Genomic DNA, 24,035 nt, shown 5'->3' on the forward strand with positions numbered 1-24,035 from the left:
GACCTTAATCCAATTGAAAACCTATGGAGGGAGCTCAAGCTCAGAGTTGCACAGAGACAGCCTCGAAACCTTAGGGATTTAGAGATGATCTGCAAAGAGGAGTGGACCAACATTCCTCCTAAAATGTGTGCAAACTTGGTCATCAATTACAAGAAACGTTTGACCTCTGTGCTTGCAAACATGGGTTTTTCCACTAAGTATTGAGTCTTTTATTGTTAGAGGGTTCAAAAACTTATTTCACTCAATGAAATGCAAATCAGTTGCTATCTTTTATTTAAAGTTATTTTTTCGATTTTCCTTTTGATGTGCTATCTGCCACTGTTAACATAAACCTACCATTGAAATGATACTGTTCTGAGACTTTTCATTTCTTTGTCATTGGACAAACTTACAAAATCAGTGAGGGGTCAAATAATTATTTCCTCCACTGTACATACTCTTTAAACCATTAACAAAACAATTCTTGCAGCCCATTCAGTATATTGAAAGTCAACTGGTTGTATCAAAGTTTATTATGCATGTTCTGGTTAAGGATTCTTCATACTTTTCCTTTCCACTTAAAAAAAAAAAAAAAAAATCGGAGTTGGAGTCGTGGTTTCAGAAACTGAGGAGTCGGCGTCGCATGATTTTTGTACAAAATCCACAGCCCTGTTAAGTATTAGACTAAAGGTGCCCATACACTCGTCAGATTGGCAGCAGATAGATAAGAAATGCATCTGATGATCTATCTGATGCGTTTTTAGAACATTTTTTACCAGGATAGAATTCCAATAGATTTCAGTTTTAAATCTATTGAAATTCGATCTGATGGCATTTTTTTGCCATCAGATTTCCATTAAGGCCAATGCAAAATGATAAGCAATCTCATCAGATCGACCTAGATTTTCCACCCTGCCAGTTCGATGGAAAACCATCGAAATCGGCCATCGATCGGTCGATTGGCCAACCGATTTGCAATCGATCGATTTGGATCGATCGGTCGGCCAGAAAATCTGCTGAGTGTATGGGCCCCTTAAGGAGTCGGAGTCTGAGCAATTTTGGGTACCCGGAGTTGGAGTCTGAGTCATGGATTCAGAAACTGAGGAGTCGGAAGATTTTTGTACCGACTCCACAGCCCTGGGAAGGACAAAAACAATCTACTCACTTGTTTTCTTCTCCGTAGCAATAATTTTCCACTCATGTTTGGGGCTTGGTGAAGCAAAACCTGTTGGTAGAGCAGATCCAGTAGAGCCGCTTCCTGGATGTTTGTTGTCACTTTCACGGGGAGATTTCTTCTGTAAAATCAACCCGACATTGTAAAACAGAATACTACATTAACAGGAAGCCTGATTTCTAGGTTGGAGTACTAGGAGTTTCCCCAGTCTGGCATGGTTAAGACCGCATTCCAACATTTCTTCACAAAATCACAGATGAATTCGCAAATAATCTGGTATTATTAATACGCCTATGTTCTTACAATAAGGGGACTATTTATAAAACGCTTATAAAGATGCAAAATCAATATTGCATCTTTAGAGCAAATACTGTGCTGATGTGCCACATTGCAACGGTCACCAAAATGGCTGTGTCATCTTTTATGGAGCAGTACCTCCTCAGGGGGAACTACCTTTGGATAATCTTGGGACCCGAATTGCAGCCTTTATTCCCCTTGTTCTACAAGTGGACAGGGTTTTATCTTGCGCTCTCGTTATGCTGGGTACACACTGAGATTTTCTGGTCGATTTACTGTCAGATCGATAATTTCCAACATGTCCGATTTGCTTTTCGATCGATTTCCGATAGATTTCCGAGAACTTTAATAGGAAATCGATCGGAAAACGATCGGAAAGCAAATCGAACATGTTGGAAATAATAGATCTGACAGTAAATCGACCAGAAAATCTCATAGTGTGTACCCAGCATAGTCAGTAAGCTCACAAGCGAGTCACCAACAGGGATGATTATTTAGATGCATATACTCAGGGATTGCATGCACTCAGAATATGTGCTATCCTTTGTTCATTACTCGTCAGACGACATATAGCCAATAAAAATTTGGTAGCCCCGGAAGATACTTTGCTGCAATTCACCATGGCATTTCTCGTCACAAACCTGTTTCGGTGATTTATAAATAGGCCAGTTTTCTTTTTGCAATATTCTACAGTGTGGAACAATTGAATTAATCCGTCTATGTAATGAATTGGTGCTTAACCAGACTGAACTGACAATATTAAAAGCTACATTTTAGCCCTTATGAATTAACTTGCTTTTGTTCCTTACTTTATAAAGCTTGGCGGATAAATGTGGATGATAGCCTTTGTCATTTTATAGGTGAGGTTTTCTTGACTTTTCCTTTCTCAATCAGTGGGATGAGCCCAATGTTTGATTATATAGTTTGAAATCTGTCAAGTCAATTTAAAAGTTCAGGTTCCCAATTTTAAATATGCAAAATAGTAAATTTAAATTAGTGTTTCTCTCAATTTTTTTTTTCAAATAAATACACTGGGGTGAGTAAGAAATGTAAATCCTTTTACTAGACACTGGGCAGGGTGAATGTGACAGGAATGGATTATGAGATGCTGCAAAGCTGGCAACAAAGAGTTAATCTGACAGCAGAAACAGAGGAGGGCAGCACAGTCAACTTTGTTTTTACAATTTATGAGTAGCTGTTGGCTCCTCCCAGATTACCTTAGGGGGCAATGATGAGATAAGTGTTATTCAGGCTGACAATCAAACATGAAGACGTACGTACGTACGTACGTACGTGTTTTTCCAAATTGAAAAAGGTCAAAAGTTAGGGGGAAAAAATAAAGCGGATCATTCAGGAACAGCCTTATCAGTCCGCTGACCGTGCGTACACATGCACTAGTCTGCTGAAAGTCCGCCCAGCGGGAGGGTCCGACGGACCCGTCGTTGCCTTCTGTAGTGCGTGTGTACCCACCTTCAGGAAGTACAAGATAGCAGGAAAGATACATGGGTTAGGGGAGTTATGCTACATACACACTTGAGATAAGTCTGGAAAAGGCAAGATCACGGACCAATTTTACACCCTTCCTTGTAGTATGAGAGCCATAGCTACACAGTCTATTCTATTGAGCTGAACTCCCCATCAGATAAAAATTCTTTGCTAGATGCTGTACACAAAGATGCTGCACACATGCAACAGATCCGTATCTGCAAAAGATCAGTTCCTGCAAAAGTTCCGGTCCTGCAAAATGCATTCCCAGTCTATGATATCTGCAGATCTCATACACACCTTGTTTAACGAACAATCATCTGCAGATCAGATCCACCAGGATGGATCTTCAGAGGATTGTCTGATCTGCAGATGAATGTCCGTTAAACAAGGTGTGTATGAGATCTGCAGATATCATAGGCTATAATGCATTTTGCAAGAACGGATTTTTTGCAGGAACTGATCTTTTGCAGATACTGATCTGATGTATGTGTACAGTATCTTTGTGTACATCTTGCAAAGATTTTTATCTGATGGGGAGTTCAGCTCAATAGAATAGACTGTGTAGAATATGGCTCTCATACTAGATGGAATGGGGTAAAATTGGTGCCTAAAATCTTGTCTTTTCCAAAGACTTATCTCAAGTGTGTGTGTAGCATTAGGCCAGTTCATTTACCTTTACTGGTTTAATCTCCTATTGGTTGAGTGGCTAATGTATTAGATTAGAATCTCAGAGACAGTGACAAGACTACATACCCTGTAAAGCATTGCGGAAGATGTCAGCGCTGTATAAATTCTAAATAACCATTTCCCTGGAAGTATGTTGGATGAGGTGAGCAGCACTATAATATACAAACACTTATACTTTGTGTTTGTATATACCTAATACTTTGTAGACAACTAACTTAAAGGGGGACACGCTGCAATGCACTCCAGAGAGTTGCAGAATCACATAAATATTACACCGAGGGACAGCTACTAGATTTCCTTTTTCTGATGCTGTGGGGCTGTTAGGTCTAAATGAAAGAAATGACTTGTCTGCATTTATTTAAAATAGTTTGCCAAATATTTAGAATGGTCTTAAAATTGATGCTTTCTTTTTAAACTTCTCTTTTCCTTGTGTTCCTCTTGAACTTTTTTGCCATTTGCCTCCTTGCATTTAGGAACTGCCAATCCTGCTGGGTATGACAGTAGTGAGCAGAGCTGGGACAAGGTCCTCCAGCACCCAAGGCTTAGACACCAAAGTGCCCCCCCCCCCCCATTCATCAAACACTGATTACTATTAGAGTAAGAGGCGTCCCAGGGCCCCCAACACCCTAATCTCTAGTTATCTGGCTTGCAGTCAGTGCCATGTATCCCCTTTTCTTATTTCTCTCTGTTACAAACACAATAGGGGAATGATAGCTGAGTGAGTTGTGTGCCCTCTCCTACACAGCGCCCTGAGGCTGGAGCCTCTCCTGCCTCTGCCTCGGCCCTGGTGGTGAGTGTAATTGGGTGCTTTGTAGTTACTAAACTATTAGTGGAGTACCTCTTTATTTACAATTATATACTGACTTTTTTTCAATGTTGTCGGTTTATAGAGAGGAGGCTCTAGGGTTTTGTATGGATAATTTCCTACACGCATACCTGATGGGCAGTCCTGTATTGTCGGGAATGAGCACCTATTGGTTAGCTCTTCAGTCACTCATCCCCTTTCCAGTACCATTGCCAATTTCTGTCTATTTCATACACTATGTAGGCTAATCCCCTCTTTCCTATTGATCTGCTGCTTATTGTAAGAGCTACTACTGTATACTATGAGCTTGTACAGGTGATCAATGCAATGCCGATTTTCAAACTTTTTGCTAATTTTGGTTCAAATGCCTGCAGCTTAGAATTGGGCTAATCAAACAGCATGCTGGTTGTTATTGCCTCAATTCCGAAGTGCATGCAAAATTTGCAACAACTCAAAAAATTTGCATCTTTTTTGATCATCAAATCATCATCATGTAAGCAGATTGATATCAGCCTTATGCTGATTGGATACTGCCATTCACCACTCAATATCATCATGCTTCAGCAGAAATCTGATAGCATGTACATCATATTCACTGCCACCTTATCCTACTCAGGGGCGTAGCAATAAGGGGTGCAGAGGTAGCCACTGCATCGGGGCCCTTGGGCCAGAGGGGCCCTCCCTCAACTACAGTATTAGCTCTCTATTGGTCCTGTGCTCATAATAACCACTTCTATAGATACTTTGAATAGTGGTAATTATTAACAAACTTTTCCCCACCCCCTTCTTGCACCTCTGACACTGTAGTTGACATCGGCAGGTTTTGGTTTGTTATGTATAGAGTGCTTGGGGGGCCCCATTGTAAAACTTGCACCGGGGCCCACAACTCCTTAGCTACGTCACTGATCCTACTCAATACAGTGCCAAGCTTTTGATCAAGTGCCACTTCTGCTTCCCACCCACTGTGATCTGACAAAAGAACACTCTTTCCTGATCAATATAATGATTGAGAAAAAAAAAAAAAAAAAAAAGGGTGCCCCTAATTCTAACAAATGTTCATATCAAGTTTAGTGTCTAATCTATTAAAAAATTTTATAGTGTAAGGTATTAAATAGCCGCTATGATGAAAAACTATAAAATAAAAAATGATTATGTACACCCACATATAAGGTGTATAAGTTTGTCCCAGAGTAAATTAAACTGTACATAACTTTTTTTCCAGTGTAGCCATCACTTCCAATAGGTATTATCAATCTGATTGCTGAGATCCTCTTCATGACAGGTTTTCTGAATGGGGGAATTTCAAGATTTTGTTTATGCTTTTTACAAGCACTTCCTGGCCAGAACTTCAATGAAAGATGTCAGCTGACCTCCTTCTGTACCACTAGCCAGTCACTACCTTTCATGGAGGGCTTTTGAAAAAAGAAAAACTGAACAGCCCTCCATGAAGTAATGCATTAATCCCAAACCCGTTTAAGCAGGTTTGTCACATTTACCCACTGCTCTGTGGTTTTTATGTAGTCACTGTCCTGACCCTGCATTGCAAGCTTTTCAATAGAATCAAAGGTTTCTGCTGTAATGAATCGTATCTCAGTCAGCCTGACTCCTTTATGGTACATTATTGGGGAGAGGGAAGCTTGTTATCTCCACTCCCACATTCCTACTCCTCGCTGATTGGCTGAGGGCAGTTAATTGTGACACGAGGCTGAGAAAGGAAATACACCTCACCCATGAAATACGGTCTATGGCTGGCCCTGCTGCTTTAAGAGAAGCAGATATGTCAGATAATACCTACTTGTAAACGACAGCAACACAGGAAGTAAAAAATAAACAGTGCATATAGGACAAGTGTATGTGTGGAATGTGTGCATGTGTACCATATATACTAGCAGATAAGCCCTCCCACACACTCCCCCCCCCCCCCCTCCCCACCCAAAAAAAAAAAAAAAAGCCAAAAAGCTATGACCCGCCGATTGGCTGACCCGCCAATCTGCCACCCCACGCAAAGCACTGATTTGTAGGTGTGAGCAGGTGCAGGGAGCACGCACGAGTATGCTTCAGCATGTATAGCTACCTGTCCACACTCAGGCTTGCTTCCTCTAGTGTCCCATGCAGCTTCTGAACAGGCTGCTAGAGCTCCAGGCTCAACGACATTTAACCAAAGTGAGCATGGAATTCTAGTGGCTAGAACGGAAAGCTGCACAGGGCATTAAAAGAAGCAAGACCGAGAAAGGACAGGTAGCTATACATACTGCAGGACACTATGCAGAGCACCCTGTACGCATGCACACACACAAAATTTGGTGATATTCAGTATTAAAAAATGGCAACATACCCAACTAAATTTAATTCTAAAAATTACTGCAACCACAGTAGTTAAATCAGAATGAAAAAGCTTAATGGGATACTCTAAATGAAAGATGAGTGGCACTGCAGCTAAAACCGCACCCTTATTGTTCCGGATGCAGACAATAGTATAGGAAGTGGGGGTTAGGGGAGCCTGACAGCCGTTTCGCGGTTACCCACTTCTTCAGAGGCTACTGAGGTGATCTATCAAGACTCTGAAGAAGCAGGTAACCGCGAAACAGCAGTCAGGCTCCCCCAACTCCCACTGGCTACCCTATTGTCTGTACCTGGAACAATAAAATGTGTGGTTTTAGCAGCAGTGCCACTCTTCTTTCATTTGCAATATGGACAGGTTTCTCCAGTGAGCACGCCTATTTAGCACATATTGTTATCCGCCAATTCTGCCAGCCGCATCTAGGGCAGGTCTCTTTCTACCCTTCAAGACTAAATGGGAGACCTTTACTCCATTCGCTGCATCTCACTCTCAGAACGCATTAGTGCCTGTCTTGCAACAGCCAGTTGGTGTTCTGACAATCACGTGTATTTATGCAACATAAACAGTCTGTTTCTCTAAAGTTTCTTTAAAGTGTGACATCCTATTTAGCTTTATCGTCATTCTGATGCAACTATTGCAGCTTTAGCAAAACGTTAAGATTTAGGCCTTAATTTAGCAAAAATATTTTTCCTAAAATGCTGGGTTAGGGAAAATATTTTCTTGTAGCAGGGTAAAAATGCTTGTACCTGAACCAACTGTATACCATCTTCATCATCTGCAAATATGTCATTATGTTCACCCAGAACATGTCCATCAAGTAACTTGTGATCAGCGGAGTAGTACAACGTCTGCACCTGTAAAACAATGAACAAATAGCCGTATGGATGCTAGACCCATAAAACTTATACTGTAGAGATTCCAACTCTGGCCATCTTCATAGGAGATTTAGCTCCCATTTAAAAGAAAGAAAAAAAAAATGTACGTTGTCACATCTTCTATACACTAAGGAGTCTTCATGTCAGAGTCTTCCTTTACCAGAAGGTAAGAGACTGCTGGAGGTGGCTAAATCAATTTATATAGAACAGACAAACATCTACATACATTAAAATGCAAGTGCAAGAGGTCTACAAATGAATGAAGTCCAGGGCTTCTGAAAGCCATGCATATTACACAACCAGCATTAAATATCTGCCTGCTGTTAAACTGAGAAAACAATGCACAAGGTAGATGCTTAATATAACCTGCAAACTGCTGGATGGAAATAAAACAAGGCATCACTCAAAGTACCCAATGGAAGACATACACAGGCTGGGAAAATATGAATACATACAAATGCTTCTGCAAAGCATCTGGTCGTTTTACAAAAGCTCTTGAAGATAAGCTACAAGCATTATAAGTAGTTTGTATGCATCTGAATGCAAAAACACATACAAAACTGCACAGCTAGAAAAAGGTTTGGAAAGTTGTGAAAGGGCATTCACACCGATATTTAATGCAGCTACAAATGATTTATGTTTTGCTATAACAGTAGTGCTATTTCTCAGAGTACAGAACAAAAATTAGATCAGTTGTCTAGGTTAAAGAAAAACAAGCCCAAGGCTAAAAATGTGAGCATTTAAAATGGGATAAATGAGCCTCATTACAGAGAACTCCTAAAATGTGAATAAGTACGGTAGTTCTATTTGAGAAAGAAGGCGAGGCTCAAAAAAAAAAAAAAAAAAAAAATTATATATTTTTTTTTCTCAAATAGAACTACCGTACTTATTCACATTTTAGGAGTTCTCTGTAATGAGGCTCATTTATCAGACTGAACTCTAGGAGGCTGAGAAAGCAGAGCACACATTTTTTAACTACGGAGAATGTTAAATCTGTGCCAGAGTTGTTTTCTAGAAATGTAAATCGAACCTTGTATCACTCAATCGTACATTTCTGAGTCACTAATGTATGGGTTCCACATGCACAATCCTCGCCCCACTTTGCAAGTTGTAAAAGTAAATGACTGTATACAACAAATTACAGTAAAAGGCTAAACTTCAGATCAGAATATGTAAAGTAAAAATGGTAATGTGCTTTCAACATAGGTCTAAACCAAATGATAAAATCTCTGTAGAGTACCCAGATCTCAGTGATTCTCTGTAGGGTAGGTTTCTCTTCGGCCTAGTGCACACCAAAAACCGCTAGCAGATCCGCAAAATACTAGCAGATTTTGAAACGCTTTTTCTTATTTTTCTGCAGCGTTTCAGCTAGCGTTTTGCGTAGCGGTTTTGGTATAGTAGATTTAATGTATTGTTACAGTAAAGCTGTTACTGAACAGCTACTGTAACAAAAACCGCCTGTCAAACCGCTCTGAAGTGCCGTTTTTCAGAGCGGTTTGCGCTTTTCCTATACTTAACATTGAGGCAGAAACGCATCCGCAATCCAAAATCTGCAGCAGCCCGGGAGTATGCGTTTCTGCAAAACGCCTCCCGCTCTGGTGTGCACCAGCCCATTGAAATACATTACCCTAGCAGATCCGCACCCGCAAGCGGATCGCAAACTGCAGCCGAACCGCTCTGGTGTGCACTAGGCCTAAGAGAGTTTCCTCTATGAATCCCTCTTGCCCTGTGACCACTGTAAGCATACACACAGCTTATGCTGGTTTATGTATGGCGCACATGGATGTATTTTGTAGCTCACTTGTGGAATTAGTTTAATGCACTATCGTTCTCACAACAGGACGTTAGTATATGTGCTAATCTTTTGATAGGTTGATGCACTGTATGCATGTTACAGGACAGCGCTGGGCAGACTACGGCCTGTGGGACAGTGAGCTGCAAACATGGCCCTGCCTGCAGGCGGTTGGATTCTTCTGTTCCCTCCATGCAGAGTCGCAAGCAGAAGAAAAACGGAGGGTAAACACCTACTCGCCGCTTCGTTGGGTCGCCATGGCCACAGTGCTTCACTTGAGACGCCGCCAGGACGTGCCAGCGTATTACACACTGAAACGTCCTGACGCTGCATCACATGATGCCCAGTGGCCACGAAGACCCCGACGCAGGAAGCAACGAGTGAGTGTTAACCCTCTGTTTCCTTCCGCTCGTGACTCTGCAGGGAGGGAAGGAGGAGGAGAAGGATTTTAGGAATGCGGCCCACAGTTAGCAGTGTGCAAAGTTTGGACAGCCCTGTTATAGGACCAGAGTTAGGACACATATGATCTCTGGGGAGCCTCTGCGTGGCTTGATTTGCATAAAAAGCATTTGAATGTGAGTGTACAAAGGATTAAAGGAGTTTGCTCCTCTGTGAATCTTTCTTAAAAGAGCAAAGCACAGCAAGTTTATAAGACTAAACCTTCATGCCTTAGGTCTTTTATTGCATCCCAACCATTTCAACATTCTAAATTTACCAGCATGTCTGTTATATAAGTAAACCTGTGATCCATTTTTCTACCTTATCACTTCTGGATCACAGCAATTAAGTCTGTCAAACCACTTAAAGATCTTCAAAGCAAGACATAAAGACTAGCTATACGGAACTGCATTTGAAATACCTGTGTATTGCCCTTTCACGTGAACAACAACATGTATATATACTTATAAATATATATAAGAACCCCTTTTGTATTATGAAGACAATATTTTATAACTGTTTCTCCTCCAAGACTTTAGTAATATTAGATTACTTTGCTTTAAAATGTTTTCCAATTAGAAGGATTAGATGGTACAGTGCACACAGATCCTGTAAAAGGAGCAAACACTGTTAAATGATCATCATGGTTCTCTGCCCACAGCGGATTTTCTTAGAAGGCTAGGGCAGACTGGTGCTTCATTACGGTTCAATTAACCTTGAGGAATCTTCACTGTTCTTCTGTTTCGGAAATCCTACTTTTGTAAAATAACCTATGGAAAGATAATCAACGGGGAGGGAAAACTGTTAGGTTTCATCGTAATATGGCAATTTCAAGCATTAACCTGTAAAAAAAAGTTTGAATGACTACAGTGAATTTAAAAGACAAAAACAGATATCCCTTACCACTTACACATACTGGAGAAAAGAAAAACCAACATGAGATTAACGTACTTGGGGAAAATAAGAATTATTCTCACCTTTAAACCTACCAGATTTGAACTGAAAACAGAAATTCTCTTTATTTTGGGCTCTGATTATTACAAAAGGACAATTGGAATTAGTTTTAACAAGCTCTGCTACTTGAGCACATTGTTTTGAAAAACTAACCTCATCCATCAGAGTCTCCAAGCTTTGTCCATGTTCCCAAATGCTGCACTGAACCCAGTTGATTACCTTTGTGTACAACTTCCCATTATTTGGAAGGGAAACATTCTCTTCTAGCATGATTTCCAGCTGAAAAAAACAAAATTGCAAAAGCCTGTGTCAGCAAGGAGCTTTGCAAATCCAAGAGACATTTTCTGTGACAACAGATAGCAAGCTTGTGGAGACAACCCAGATGACAAGCTAGCATCAATTCTGCAATTAGCTCATAAACACAAGGCAAGGTCTCCTTATAAGCAGTACCAATTTAAGTTACCGTATTTTTCGGACTATAAGACGCTCCGGACCATAAGACACACCTAGGTTTAGAGGACAAAAACCAAGGAAAAAAAGAATATACTAAGCCTGGTGCGTCCATGGTGCAGGGGCATCTTATAGACTTTTCCCCCACAATTATTATGTCTCCCTTGTGCCTTCCTTGTTTCCCTGTGTTCTCCTCTGTCCCTTTGCTGCCTTTGTGTCCCCCTTGTGTCCAGTGTCTCCCTGTGCCCTCTTTCCCCCTTCCTCTGACCCCATGTCATCTGTCCCCTTCCTCTGTCTCCAATGTCCTGTTTCCTCCATATCCAGTGTCTTCTAAACCTGTTAGCCCAGTGTCAGCTATCCCTGTCCTCCGTGTTCCAGTGTCTGCATGTCCCCCTGTGTCTGTTGTTCTCCGTCTCCAGCCTATCCTAAGGTCTGCGTGTCCCCCTGTATTAAATATATTCACGCAGCTGCAGCTGTCCTCAGGCTGTCCTGTCTTAAATACATCTCGTCTGCAATGCCCCCATGTACTACCGTCTACAGCAACTGGAAGTCCGCACAACATACCGTACATGCTGCTAGTCTCAGGCTGTCCCCGGTTATACCTCCGCGCTGTCCCCGCTTTTATCTCCGAGCACATTCAAGTCCGTGACGTCCCCGGTATTACCGATGCGTTCTTAATCAGGAAGTGTCCCGCTCAGCGTTGGGGATAAATGGACCAATCAGACGGGGGACGCTGGCCCCAACCGCCAATCACGCCGCACACTGCTCCTAGCACTTCCGTTAATAGGATGAGATGGGCTAGAGGGCGGGATAGCCTCTCCGTTATTGGGACCAATCACTGTGCACTCTCCGTGATTGGTCCCAATGACGGAGAGGCTGTCCCGCCCTCTAGCCCATCTCATCCTATTAACGGAAGTGCTAGGAGCAGTGTGCGGCGTGATTGGCGGTTGGGGCCAGCGTCCCCCGTCTGATTGGTCCATTTATCCCCAACGCTGAGCGGGACACTTCCTGATTAAGAACGCATCGGTAATTCCGGGGACGTCACGGACTTGAATGTGCTCGGAGATAAAAGCGGGGACAGCGCGGAGGTATAACCGGGGACAGCCTGAGGCTAGCAGCATGTACGGTATGTTGTGCGGACTTCCAGTTGCTGTAGACGGTAGTACCTGGGGGCATTGCAGACAAGATGTATTTAAGACATGAAGCTGCAGCTGCGTGAATATATTTAATACACGGGGACACGCAGACATTAGGACGGGAAGGAGGCGCAGGTCCCAAAATTTAGTATTCGGACTATAAGACGCACTGACTTTTCCCCCCCACTTTTGGGGGAGAAAAAGTGCGTCTTATAGTCCGAAAAATACGGTATATAGCTGTCAATACATGGTTGCATCACGAGAGATCTGTATTAGGGATATTTTTATGTAAACCATTTTTTAAAATTAGTAAATTATACAGTTATCGCATATCCTATACCCTTTATATACGCAAACCTCTTACATCGTACACACTCGGGACCCTACACATCCCTTCTATTGCTACATAGACAAGTTTTTATGTATACTCCCAACTGATGCAGTTTTTGCAATACAAATTTCAAACACTTAATATCCTATTTTATGAATAATTTAACCCTACAATTAGAGTAAACTAGGTTCAATACACATGCTTAATGGTTACCAGAAGCCTAAATAAAACCCATGTAATTTACAGTATGTGTCTAGCTATGTTTTTGACTACAGAAAAAGTTATTTAGGTTTTTTAGTGTATCAACTGTCTTTTTCTGAAGCACTGTTAAATAAGTTTATAATTGATTGTTTGCTTGCATGCAAACCTACAAAATGCATTGAATAGATTTAGTGCAGAATACAATGCATCACTTTGCAACCTATGCCATACATCAAGAAAGTAAGACATGACACTTCTTGAAATATTTCAACTTTGAGCATTGCCAGCATTTTGCAACATAAAATACTAGGATTTAGCTTGGTTTCTACTATATCGGTTCAGTAGTCTTGATTATCCAGCACCGACGGGGATTGGCTGATGCCGGACAAGTGTGCTTACTGGTTGTCTGAGACTCTATATACAGTACATAACGAACTCTGTATTGTATTAAATGCTAAAATACAGTAACTGAAACAATATTAACCTCGGTGAAGCCATGGAAAGCAGTCAGTAAGCACATCAGAGCCCAGAAACAGCCTAAGAATTTGGCCTTCACCACTGTGAGAACTGCCAGCATTTTGTTCTGGTTGGCTGAGACTCCTGGCTAGTTGAGTTATAGTGAGTGTGCGAGTCCAAATGATACAGCCTGATGGGATTTCCCCCACCCGATTGAGTACATTTAATTTCTTTACTTGCACATGCATAACCACAAGGGTGTGTTCAAAAACTGATATGCCTAAAATACAGAGCAGTAAAACACATCTGATTGTGCTTGTGGTAGCTTAGTGGTTTCATTTCTAGTGATTCATACTGATTCACCTGCTGGGTCCTCATACTATACAGATGTGGTGATGATGAGTACTGACTGCTGTGTCTGTAGGCAGTATAAGAAAATTAGCTTGTGCTAACCTCTGCCATGTATACATAAAAAACGTAGCATAAGTTCACTCGTTTTTCTTTATTTTCTGGATAGCCGACAAAACATTATGTACTTACTTTAAGCCGTGGAAGCTTAAGGAAATCTTCTTCTTCTGAAATTTCGAGAAGGTGTTCCTGAATATAACCATCTATTTTACTAAGCAGGCGCCAATCTCCCATTGCATTTACAAAATTTCGGTAGGAGATACAGCTCTGTACATCCATCTTTGATAATAAATAATCACCACACACCTTTAAAAAAATAATAATGAATTAGTCATGATGTACTTAGAGATTTTAAAATAACTTGCAGATGACAGACCAAAACTGTGGGAGTAAATGAAAGGGCCTATATAAAAGGGAACAATAGAAATCAAAACATTTTTGTTTGATATCCTTAAAAATATGATCACTGTTTTACAAGGCTATATTTTGGTCACTGACAATAAGTACCGTTTTTAATCTAAAATGGTGCCCTGTAGTTCCAGTCACTTGAAAGGAGTAACAGATTGCTGTGACTGTTACTTCTTGCCTGAAGAAGTATGTGGCCCATTGACTACCGCTGCGTATCGCTGTGGTAATCTATTCCACAGTAAAGGTGGCCATAATGAAAGCGGTGAATGCCATTTGGCAATCCATACAATGACCACTGTTTGTAATTACCAATAATTGATGGTAATCTTGGGAAACTCAATTACTTGTAAAAGTGGAAATCATTTAATGTACACCAGTGACTTCAATTTAATAAAAGAGAGATCCTTACCTTGCGAGGGTGCAGCTTCTGGATCCAGCACTGGCACCCCTGAAGCAGCAGCCACAATAATATTTACACTGGCCTACTTACGCAGGAGCACTAATGGCTTTCTACTTGGGATCCGGTGGAAATTGTGAGGGCCCGATCGGGTCCACTCTACTGCACAAGCAGAATTTCAGGGGAGCCAATGCTGGATCTCTGGCTGAGGAGAAAGAGGGAAGTCTTTTTAGGATCCAGTAGCTTCCCCCCTCCTGAGGCAAGTACCCCCTAGGGGCACTTTTTTCCCCGTTCAGATACACTTTAAGTCGATTACCAAAACTCATCAGAAAATTCACATTTTTTTTTGACAAAAGAATAGGACATTTCTGGAATTTGCATATTGCCATCATTATAAATGGCACTCAATTTTTAATACCATAGCCATACTCTGTTGGTAATGAAAACTTCTTGAGAATTACAGTTTCTGGGAATTTCCTCTCATTAACACAAAAAAAAAAAAAAAAAAAGCCGCCAATGCAAGCCCCTGCTATGAAGCATTCAGTTAAATATGGGTATCTACAGAATAACTTTGTTGTCAGAAAAGCTTTATCACTAAAAGTTCATGCACATGATCAGCTCAGCAGCAGTTCTTATTCTGCTGCATTTAGGAAGCCACAAATGCAGTACAAAACAAATGCAATATATTTGCCATATACAGTGGCCCTTACTCCACTAGTACTAGGCTAATCAAAATACTGCTCTGATGCAGCTGTAAAACTCACTTAGAAATGAGGGGGTATTAAAAAAAATAAATAAATAAAATGTTCCTGAGGCTTCCTCCAGCCCCCTCCAGGCTGATTGCTCCCTTGCTGTCCTCTACCACCTGGATCGCCCGCCATTTGTCAAGTTCCTCTGATCTGGGGGGTATTGCGCATGCGCGGCCTGCCCGGTCTCCGCTGTCTTCTCCGCTCTGGGCTTCAGCTTCACTTTACTTGTTTAAACAGTAGAGGGCGCTCTACTGTTTAAAATTCCTCCCCATAGGAAGTAAGTGAAGCCAGATGGAGCCCAGCACGGAGAAGGGACAGGTAATGTATTGCCGCTAGAGTCGGTCGGACATTCGAACGCCGATATCGACACACTCCCGACCCGACGGCGATCGAGCAAAATTTTCCGCACGGACAGATCGATGGGATCGATTTCGGACGGAAATCGGTCAGCGTGTGTGCATCGATTTCACAGCAGATTTGATCACAGTGATCGAATCTGCTGTCTATCGGCTGGAAATCGAGTAAGTGCATGGGCACCTTTAGACGACACCTGAAGTGACAGGAATATGGAGGCTGTCATATTTATTTCCTTTTACACAATACCAGTTGCCTAACATCCTGCTGATCTTTCATGCATCAGTAATATCTGAATCACACACCTAAAATAAGAATACAGCAAATCCAGTCTAACTTCTGATCTGCTTGTCCTGGGTTTCTGGCTAAAAATATTTAAGGTAGAGGATCAGCGGGGCAGTCCGACAATTTGCAATGTTTTAAGAAAACCTGTATTGGGGAAAACAAACAAACAAACAAAAAAAGCCCTTTGGGGGGATACTTACCTCAGAGGGGTAAACCTCTGGATCCCAACGAGGCTTCCCTGTCCTCCTCCATCCCTCCGTTAATGTGCCAGGGTTCCCCGAAGTGCGTGGAGGTAAAAATGTACCTACCGCGATCCTGTACAGGCGAACTAGCCACTCTTCATTTGGGTTAAGGTGGAAATAGCCAAACTCGATCGATCAGCTCTACTGCTCAGGCGCGAGTTCTTTTGCGCCTGCGCAGTAGAGGGGATACGATCGGATTCAGCTATTTCTGCCTAGCCCGAACGAAGAGCTGCTACTGCGCCTGCACTGGATCCCGGAGAGGTAAATATCATCCCTTGTCGGGGAAGGATTACCAAAGCATTATTAAAGGGAACCTAAAGTGAGAGGGATATGGATATTTCCTTTTTAAACAATACCAGTTGCCTGACTCTCCTGCTGATCAATTTGCTGCAGTAGTATCTGGATCTCACACCTGAAACAGGCATGCTGCTAATCCAGTCTGTCTTCAGTCAAAGAACCTGATCTGCATGCTTGTTGAGGGGCTGTGGCTAAAATTATTAGAGACACAGGATCAGCAGGAGAGTCAGGAACTTGGTATTATTTTAATAGGAAAAAAAAAATCCATATCCTTCTCAGTTTAGGTTCCCTTTAAGTTAAAGTGGCTCAGAGCTGAACTAAAGAAAATATGTTTTATACATACCTGGGGCTTCCTCCAGCCCCATATGCTTGGATTGCTCCTACACAGACATCCTCCTCTACCCGCATAGTCGGTACTGGGTCCCCACACTTCTGTCGGTCGGAGCTAGTCTGACGTAAGAGAAGTGTGCTATTTGTGTATCTCTCCTGGAAAGATACGTAGAGGGCGCACTTCTCTGACTGGCCCCAACTGACGGAAGTGTGGAGACCCAGGACAGACGATGCGGAAAGAGGAGGACGGCGGTGTGGGAGCAATCCAAGCGTATAGGGCTGGAGGAAGCCCCAGGTATGTATAAAACATTTTCTTTAGTTCAGCTCTAAGTCCCTTTATATCTACATCTCAGGTTCTCTTTAGAGTCTATTTATACCTACCTGGGGCTTCCTCCAGCCCCATGAGGATCGGGACCTCCCTCGCCATACTCATTGGCCCCTCCGTTCTTGCGGTATGTCCCCCGGTAATCCAGCCGGCCATGCGGCTCGGCCACGCGTGCACCCCTCATCGAGCTCCTGGGCCGGGAGCCTTCTGCGCCTGCCCAGTAGCACTGTGCAGGTGCAGAACACTCCCAGGGCAGAATCCCACAACTGGCTACGACTGACCAGATTACCAGGAGTCGTAGCTCCAGAACGGAGGGTCCCAAGAGGATGGCAAGGGATGACATGGTCCTCATGGTGCTGGAGGAAGACCCAGGTAAGTACAGTGTAAGTAAGGCCCAGGGTACCATCTGAGGTACAGGTTAAGATAACTGTTGCCTGTTTTTACCCTGTTCAGGTTTTCCTCTGAGTCATACTGTCTGCTGATGTGTACAGTAGTCTCCTGCTCTTCTCAGGCACATAGGCACATTCCCAGACAGCACTGAACACACAGAGCAGGGTAAAATGACTCATCAAGAACTGTCTCGCTGAGGCTTGGCCAGAGCCCAGCCTTTACATGATGTGAAAGCAAAGTCCAGCAGTTTCCTTAGAACAAGTCAACTACATACAACAACAGATGATTCCATATTGCCGTTAAAATTTCTCCAGCCAACATTAACATTATAAACATTACCTGCTTAACACGATCTACTTTAAGCTTTTTCGCTGCAGAGTAAACATCTTTTACAAGTTCTGTCTCAGCTCTAAGCCTACAAGGGAAAAAAAAAAAAAAGAAAAAAAGAATACACGATTTTGTAAAATGCTTACTTACAGAATGATGATGTTCACATCAATTTTTGCAAATCTGATAAGCTTTATTTAGGGACATCAATATGGCCCAAGACAAGCAGGCATAGGGCGTAAAAAAAAAAAAAAAAAAAAAAAAAAAAAAAGGAGCCATATATATACGCAGACAAGGACACAAACTGTGTGCTTGTTTTGTGTTGGGTATCTTTTAAATAGTATCAGTTTACCATCACAAACATTGAAACCTTTACCACAGAAGGTTCTGAAATGCTCTGAAATGTAAGCCTTCATTACCTAACAGCTCTTGGGTTACTTCTAGCAGCAAGGAGATGGCCATGCTGACAACCTGCAATAGAAACTGCTCTAATCTGCCACCTGGTTTGTCTGTCTGAATAAACCATGACGCCTTCAATGGTGTGTTTAGTCTTTGAAATATTAAATTAAATGTTAATTACAGACTGAATGACAACTGCAAATACTCAAGTGATGTCATGCCTTAGCTAAAGATAAATGAAAAACTATTTACAGTGAGCTGGGTTTTTATTTTTTAATTTGCTAGGATATTCAATTTAAACCTGGTTTCAACATGGAAAACGTGCAGCTTCCTGTATGTTTTATTGCACAGTATATACTCTCATCTTACTTTATATGTAAGTAGCCATATTGAGATAGAAGGTCTGCTACTCTTTATGTAAATGTGGGATTGATCATACTTTAGCAACTTCTTTAATGAGTGTATATGACTAATGGGAGTGACAAGAGAATTTGAAGAGATTACTTACTGTGATGTGTATGCATAGTTTAACAACACCTCCACTGCCTCTGGATTCAAATCATCAAACTTGACATGGGAAATTCCATGAGATTCAGTTTCACTATTGAAGATTTCAAACAAGTAGGGACTGCAGCAAGCAAGAACTGCCCTGTGTGCCAACATTTCATGTCCACAGACCTTTTAAATGCGAAGGGTAAAGCGTTAGAAAGCATTCTGAGCATTACGCTACTGTGACATAAACACAAGGCCTGTGTGTGATTACACAAATACTGTAATGGTAAAGAAGTAATACATGGACTACAGCTCATACATGCATTATAAATGAAAAAAGATAAATGTCTAGCCTTACAATGCACAGCCAGCGCTCTAGGTTTTGATTTTGTCTGCAAGTTATTGTTCTGTTAGCCTTCACCATACCTGCAGGGTCCTGAAAGCCACACCACCTCTGCGTTATGTGCTGCAGGCCACTTCCCTCACTGTGATGATTGGTGCCTATGCAGTCACTTGATAAGTCCAAGGTATCCCAGGGGGCACAAGATGGAACATCATGTGAAGAACATGCTATTTCCAGAACCCAGAGGTTTCAAGTTTGGAAATTCCAGACTCAAAAAAAAAATATTTTACATTTTTTTCTAGAACAGCGTAAAGTATAGAGTACTGGTTAAAGGACAACACCTTTGACATAGAATACCAATGTTTGAATCCTGGCTGGAGCCATATCTATACAGTAAGGCATCTTTGGGTAAGACTCCCCACCGATACAGGGTAGCCTGCAGAGCGTGCCCTTAGTGGCTGCAGCTCTCAAGCACTTTGAGTCCAACAGGAGAAAGCATTATACAAGTGATAACATTTTATCTTTGGTTATTTATCTCTGATATATCGTGGGCGTCGTCGCTAGTTCTAAGTGCACATTCTGACCTGGTGGACCCGGATCATGTTAAAACACCACCAATGCTTATTAAATGTGATGTGGGGAGTCTCCAAGTTCCTGCAGCTAGGAATTGGTTCCAGTGGTTGGCAGAGCAGATGTGTCACTGGAGGGCTCTTCAATTCAGAAAATTAACAAAATAATGGGCCAGATTTATCAAAGTATTACCGACAGTTTTTTTCCTTCTTAAAGGGAACCAGAGAGGATTCAATATACATACCTGGGGCTTCCTCCAGCCCCATACGCACGGATCGCTCCCACGCCGCCGTCCTCCGCTGCCTGGATCCGCCGCCACCGGGTCCCGTCATTGCCGCGAGTCGGCAAGTCGGCCGGCGGACGCGGCCAATTCTCCGCATTACAGGGTGCTCTCTCTCCATACAGATACGCATGTGGCTGCTTACTGCGCTGCCGCATGCGTACATGTATGGAGGGAGCCCCTGTGATGCGGACAATTGGCCGCGTCCGCCGGAAGTGACGGGCCCGGTACCGGCGGATCCAGGAAGCTGAGGACGGCGGCGTGGGAGCGATTCAGGCTTATGGAGCTGGAAGAAGCCCCAGGTATGTATAAAATCATTTTCTTTTTTCAACCCCCCGTTCCTCTCTGGTTCCCTTTAAACTGTTCTAACCAGCAGGGAGAACAGTTCTGCATGATAATAAGAACCTTCTAAATCCTAGTTAATAGTGGCAGTTTAGCATTAATTGCTAGAGCTGCACTACAATTCAGAGAAGTGCAAATCCATCCCTAAAAAGCTGCAGAATAAGAAGTGCTTGATAGCAGTTCCACAGATGCAGTGCAGGCTAGGCATGATTTGTGAAGGGCTCCTCCCTGCTGAATTCCTCCTCAGAGCCTGTTGGTATCAATACAGCACATGTATTGTTACCTCAGCAACAGCAATTTCTCTCACACACTCTTTCTGAGAGACCTTCCTAGCTCCTCCTATTTTACAATAGTTTTAGAAGGAATCTGCAAGGAATCTGGTGATTTCTTAAGATGCCTGAGACAGTTCTGCACGAATTTCTAAAAACCTACCAATATTTTGTCTTAGACACTCTTGATAAATACCCCCCCAATAATCTTGCAAATGCCCTGATGGATTACAAGGATTGGGGCACTTGGTACTGTGTGTGGGAATGAGTAAGGATTTTAGTTTTTTTTTTATTTACTCTTTAAAGAGAATCTGTATTGTTAAAAATCGCACAAAAGTAAACATACCAGTGCGTTAGGGGACATCTCCTATTACCCTCTGTCACAATTTCGCCGCTCCTCGCCGCATTAAAAGTGGTTAAAAACAGTTTTTAAAAGTTTGTTTATAAACAAACAAAATGGCCACCAAAACAGGAAGTAGGTTAATGTACAGTATGTCCACACATAGAAAATACAACCATACACAAGCAGGCTGTATACAGCCTTCCTTTTGAATCTCAAGAGATCATTTGTGTGTTTCTTTCCCCCTGCAGCTATCTTCCACTGAAGTGTCAGGCTATTTCTTCCTGCAGAGAGCAGACAGCTGTGCCTGTATGTAATTCCTCAGTATGTGAAAGCCCAGCCAGCTCAGAGGAGGATTTATCCAGCTTGTAAAAGATAATAGAACAGAGAGAAGCTGCACTAATCTAAATATCACACATGCAGTGTGCAGAGAGGGGCCTGGATGGGGGAGTTCATAGCAGAACCACAACACTGAAGAACTTGGCAGCCTTCCAGACACAGGCCTGACAAGTCTGACAAGAGAGAGATAAGTTGATTTATTACAGAGATGGTGATAGTAGAACGTGCTGCAGTAAGCCAGAACACATTAGAATAGCTTTTGGAACTTGTAGGATGATAAAAAACAGGATGCAATTTTTGTTACGGAGTCTCTTTAAGGTCCCTCTGTATTGTGATGGATGTTTGCATATATTCCGCCATAGGTTTACACCCTACGTGGCTATCCTCATCACCTTTTTTGGGGCAGGTGGAGGAAGAGTCCTTTACCCAAGCAAAGTTCAGGATGGAAAAAAGAAGCCAGGATTAGTGATCTTGAGCCTGGCTCAGGGTAGCTATCAGGAGATATGGGGACACAAGCACAGCGACAGATATCGCACCTCCCCCGGGATCCGGACGTTCACAGCCTGTCGTCTTCCGGTCCTCCTAGACTCTTGACCCCTTGGGTGAGATCACTGTTTGTCACATGACCACAAATGTTAATCTCACCATAATAGTAGAGCACCACCCAGAGGACAGGAGGTAGAATTGCAGGATCCCAGAGAGGTAACTATTGTGCAGGAGCTGCTACAGACTCTCTACAATTAGTACAGAATACCGCCGCAAGGCTGTTAACGAGCCAACCCCGCCATTGCCACATAACACCAACCCTGAGCTCACTCCACTGGCTACCGATAAAATGGAGAATTCTGTTTAAGATTGGCTTACTGACATTCAAATCCTTGCACAATCTGGGCCCTGGATACCTGAAGGACTTGTTGCAACTACATCACACCCCCCACAATCTTAGATCAAAAGGACGTAACACCTTGGTCACCCCCAGAGTCCACCTCAAAACCTTTGGAGACAGAGCCTTTTGTCATGCTGCCCCTACACTTTGGAACTCCCTGCCACACCCAATCAGGACAGCCCCATCCCTGGAAGCATTTAAGTCTAAACTGAAAACCTACCTTTTCAGTCTGGCATTCATGAACATCTGACTATCTCCTCTGTAACACAACCCAGCCTGAAACCTTGTATTAATCTGAGACACAGCTATGCGCTTTGAGTCCTATGGGAGAAAAGCGCTTTACAAATGTTATTGTATTGTATACGGCATAATTATTTCCCCCTCCCCCTTTTTTTCCCCCCGGGCTGGTTCAGACGGTCGTCTGGCATGTCATTTCAAATGCTTTTGTGCAGGCGTGCAGAAAATAATTTGTTTGGCGGTGCTTCCCGGCGTGCAGCATTTTTCACCCCCGCAGGTGGACACGGAAGCCTGGCGGTTAACAACCCTGGAAGCAACATGTTGCTCCCTGCAAGCTCACTGTCCTCCCTTTCCTGACCATTTAGGCTGTATGCCTGATAGTTGCATCATAGCTTAAGATTCAACTACTGTATGTACAGAAAATACCTGAATTTTGACATCACAAAACTGTCCACTTTTCCGCAAGGCATTAAGTTTGGCCACTGAGGACTCTATAAACTGTTCATCTTCAAAACTAAGATATCCATTTGGAACCATTTTTTCTTGGTACAGCTAAAGAAAAAATAAAAATAGAATTAAAATTACATTAATTGCAATCACATTTAAAAACTTAATTTCAGCAATTTTTTTTACTGGCTGTGTGTAATACACGCTCTCTCTTTACACTCATACACAACTGTGAGAAAGCCTTCAACACATTTTATTTGTTAGTAGTGCAGAGATTAACTAGCTAGCTAGGGAAGACAGACCGATCCAAAGCAAGTGGCATTGACAGAAGGTGCATGACGCATAGTAGAGCAGCCTCAGACAGGATGAGTAGGAGAACAATGAGCTCTGACTGATCGGACGTCGACCATCTAATTCGATTATAACAATTGAATGGGATGAAAAGAGCATGCCCGATTAACGATGTGACCAATTTCAGGGCAAAATTGGTCGCATGTATTGATGGACATGCTGCAAGATGGCATGCTGACATGACTCTAGGACAGCGACAAGGGCGGCAAGGCGGTGGATGTGGCATCACAATCGGATTCCCAAGAGATTTCATTCTGAAATTGATTTGGGAATTGGCATGCGCTGTAATTGTTTATTGGATTTATATAGCACCACATATTATGCAGCGCTACACAATAAATAAGATTACAGACCATGATAACAGGGGTGACCGACAACACTGGTAATAAGCAGTGTGACACAATATTATACACTGGCGTAGTAGTCCCGATAACACAAGTTGACATTCTGTGGGTAGCGTGCACAATCAAATATGATACATAAGGAGAGGGGGCCTTGCCAAAGGCTTACAATCTAGAGAGATGTATAGCAAGCAACAGATTGCTCTTCAATCAGAGAGAGATCTGTCTCTTGGTCGGTCTGCCCATACATCGTCAGCGCCTTAAAGATCCCACATGATATTTAGCAACTGCCTGAGCTGAATTTTATCCAGCGTGTGTACCTAGTTTTCACTGTCTCAGGTACACGAGGGTAGTTTGTTAACCTTTAACACCAAAATAAGACTAGAACATTCCAGCAAAGTGCCATTTTGGATTTGGACTAAAGATACAATTGTTTATCTCTTCAGCTTATTTTAACTTCAGGGCTACCTAACCCTCCAACTT

General features: G+C 42.5%; 1 protein-coding gene across 1 annotated transcript in view; it reads right to left on the bottom strand.

Moving 5' to 3' along the window:
* The window catches only part of IVNS1ABP (influenza virus NS1A binding protein), a 105,078-nt gene that overhangs the window by 58,218 nt on the left and 22,825 nt on the right, over positions 1-24,035 (bottom strand). Inside the window, exons 2-8 of the mRNA XM_068240120.1 lie at positions 22,840-22,965; positions 18,824-18,993; positions 17,929-18,004; positions 13,945-14,118; positions 10,984-11,109; positions 7,518-7,625; positions 1,145-1,274 (exon numbers count right to left, since the gene is read on the bottom strand). Coding sequence (XP_068096221.1) covers positions 1,145-1,274; positions 7,518-7,625; positions 10,984-11,109; positions 13,945-14,118; positions 17,929-18,004; positions 18,824-18,993; positions 22,840-22,965 — 910 coding nt within the window. The remainder of the gene's footprint in view (positions 1-1,144; positions 1,275-7,517; positions 7,626-10,983; positions 11,110-13,944; positions 14,119-17,928; positions 18,005-18,823; positions 18,994-22,839; positions 22,966-24,035) is intronic.

The sequence above is a fragment of the Hyperolius riggenbachi genome, chromosome 6 (assembly GCF_040937935.1).
Source record: "Hyperolius riggenbachi isolate aHypRig1 chromosome 6, aHypRig1.pri, whole genome shotgun sequence".
Classification (NCBI taxonomy): Eukaryota; Metazoa; Chordata; class Amphibia; order Anura; family Hyperoliidae; genus Hyperolius; species Hyperolius riggenbachi.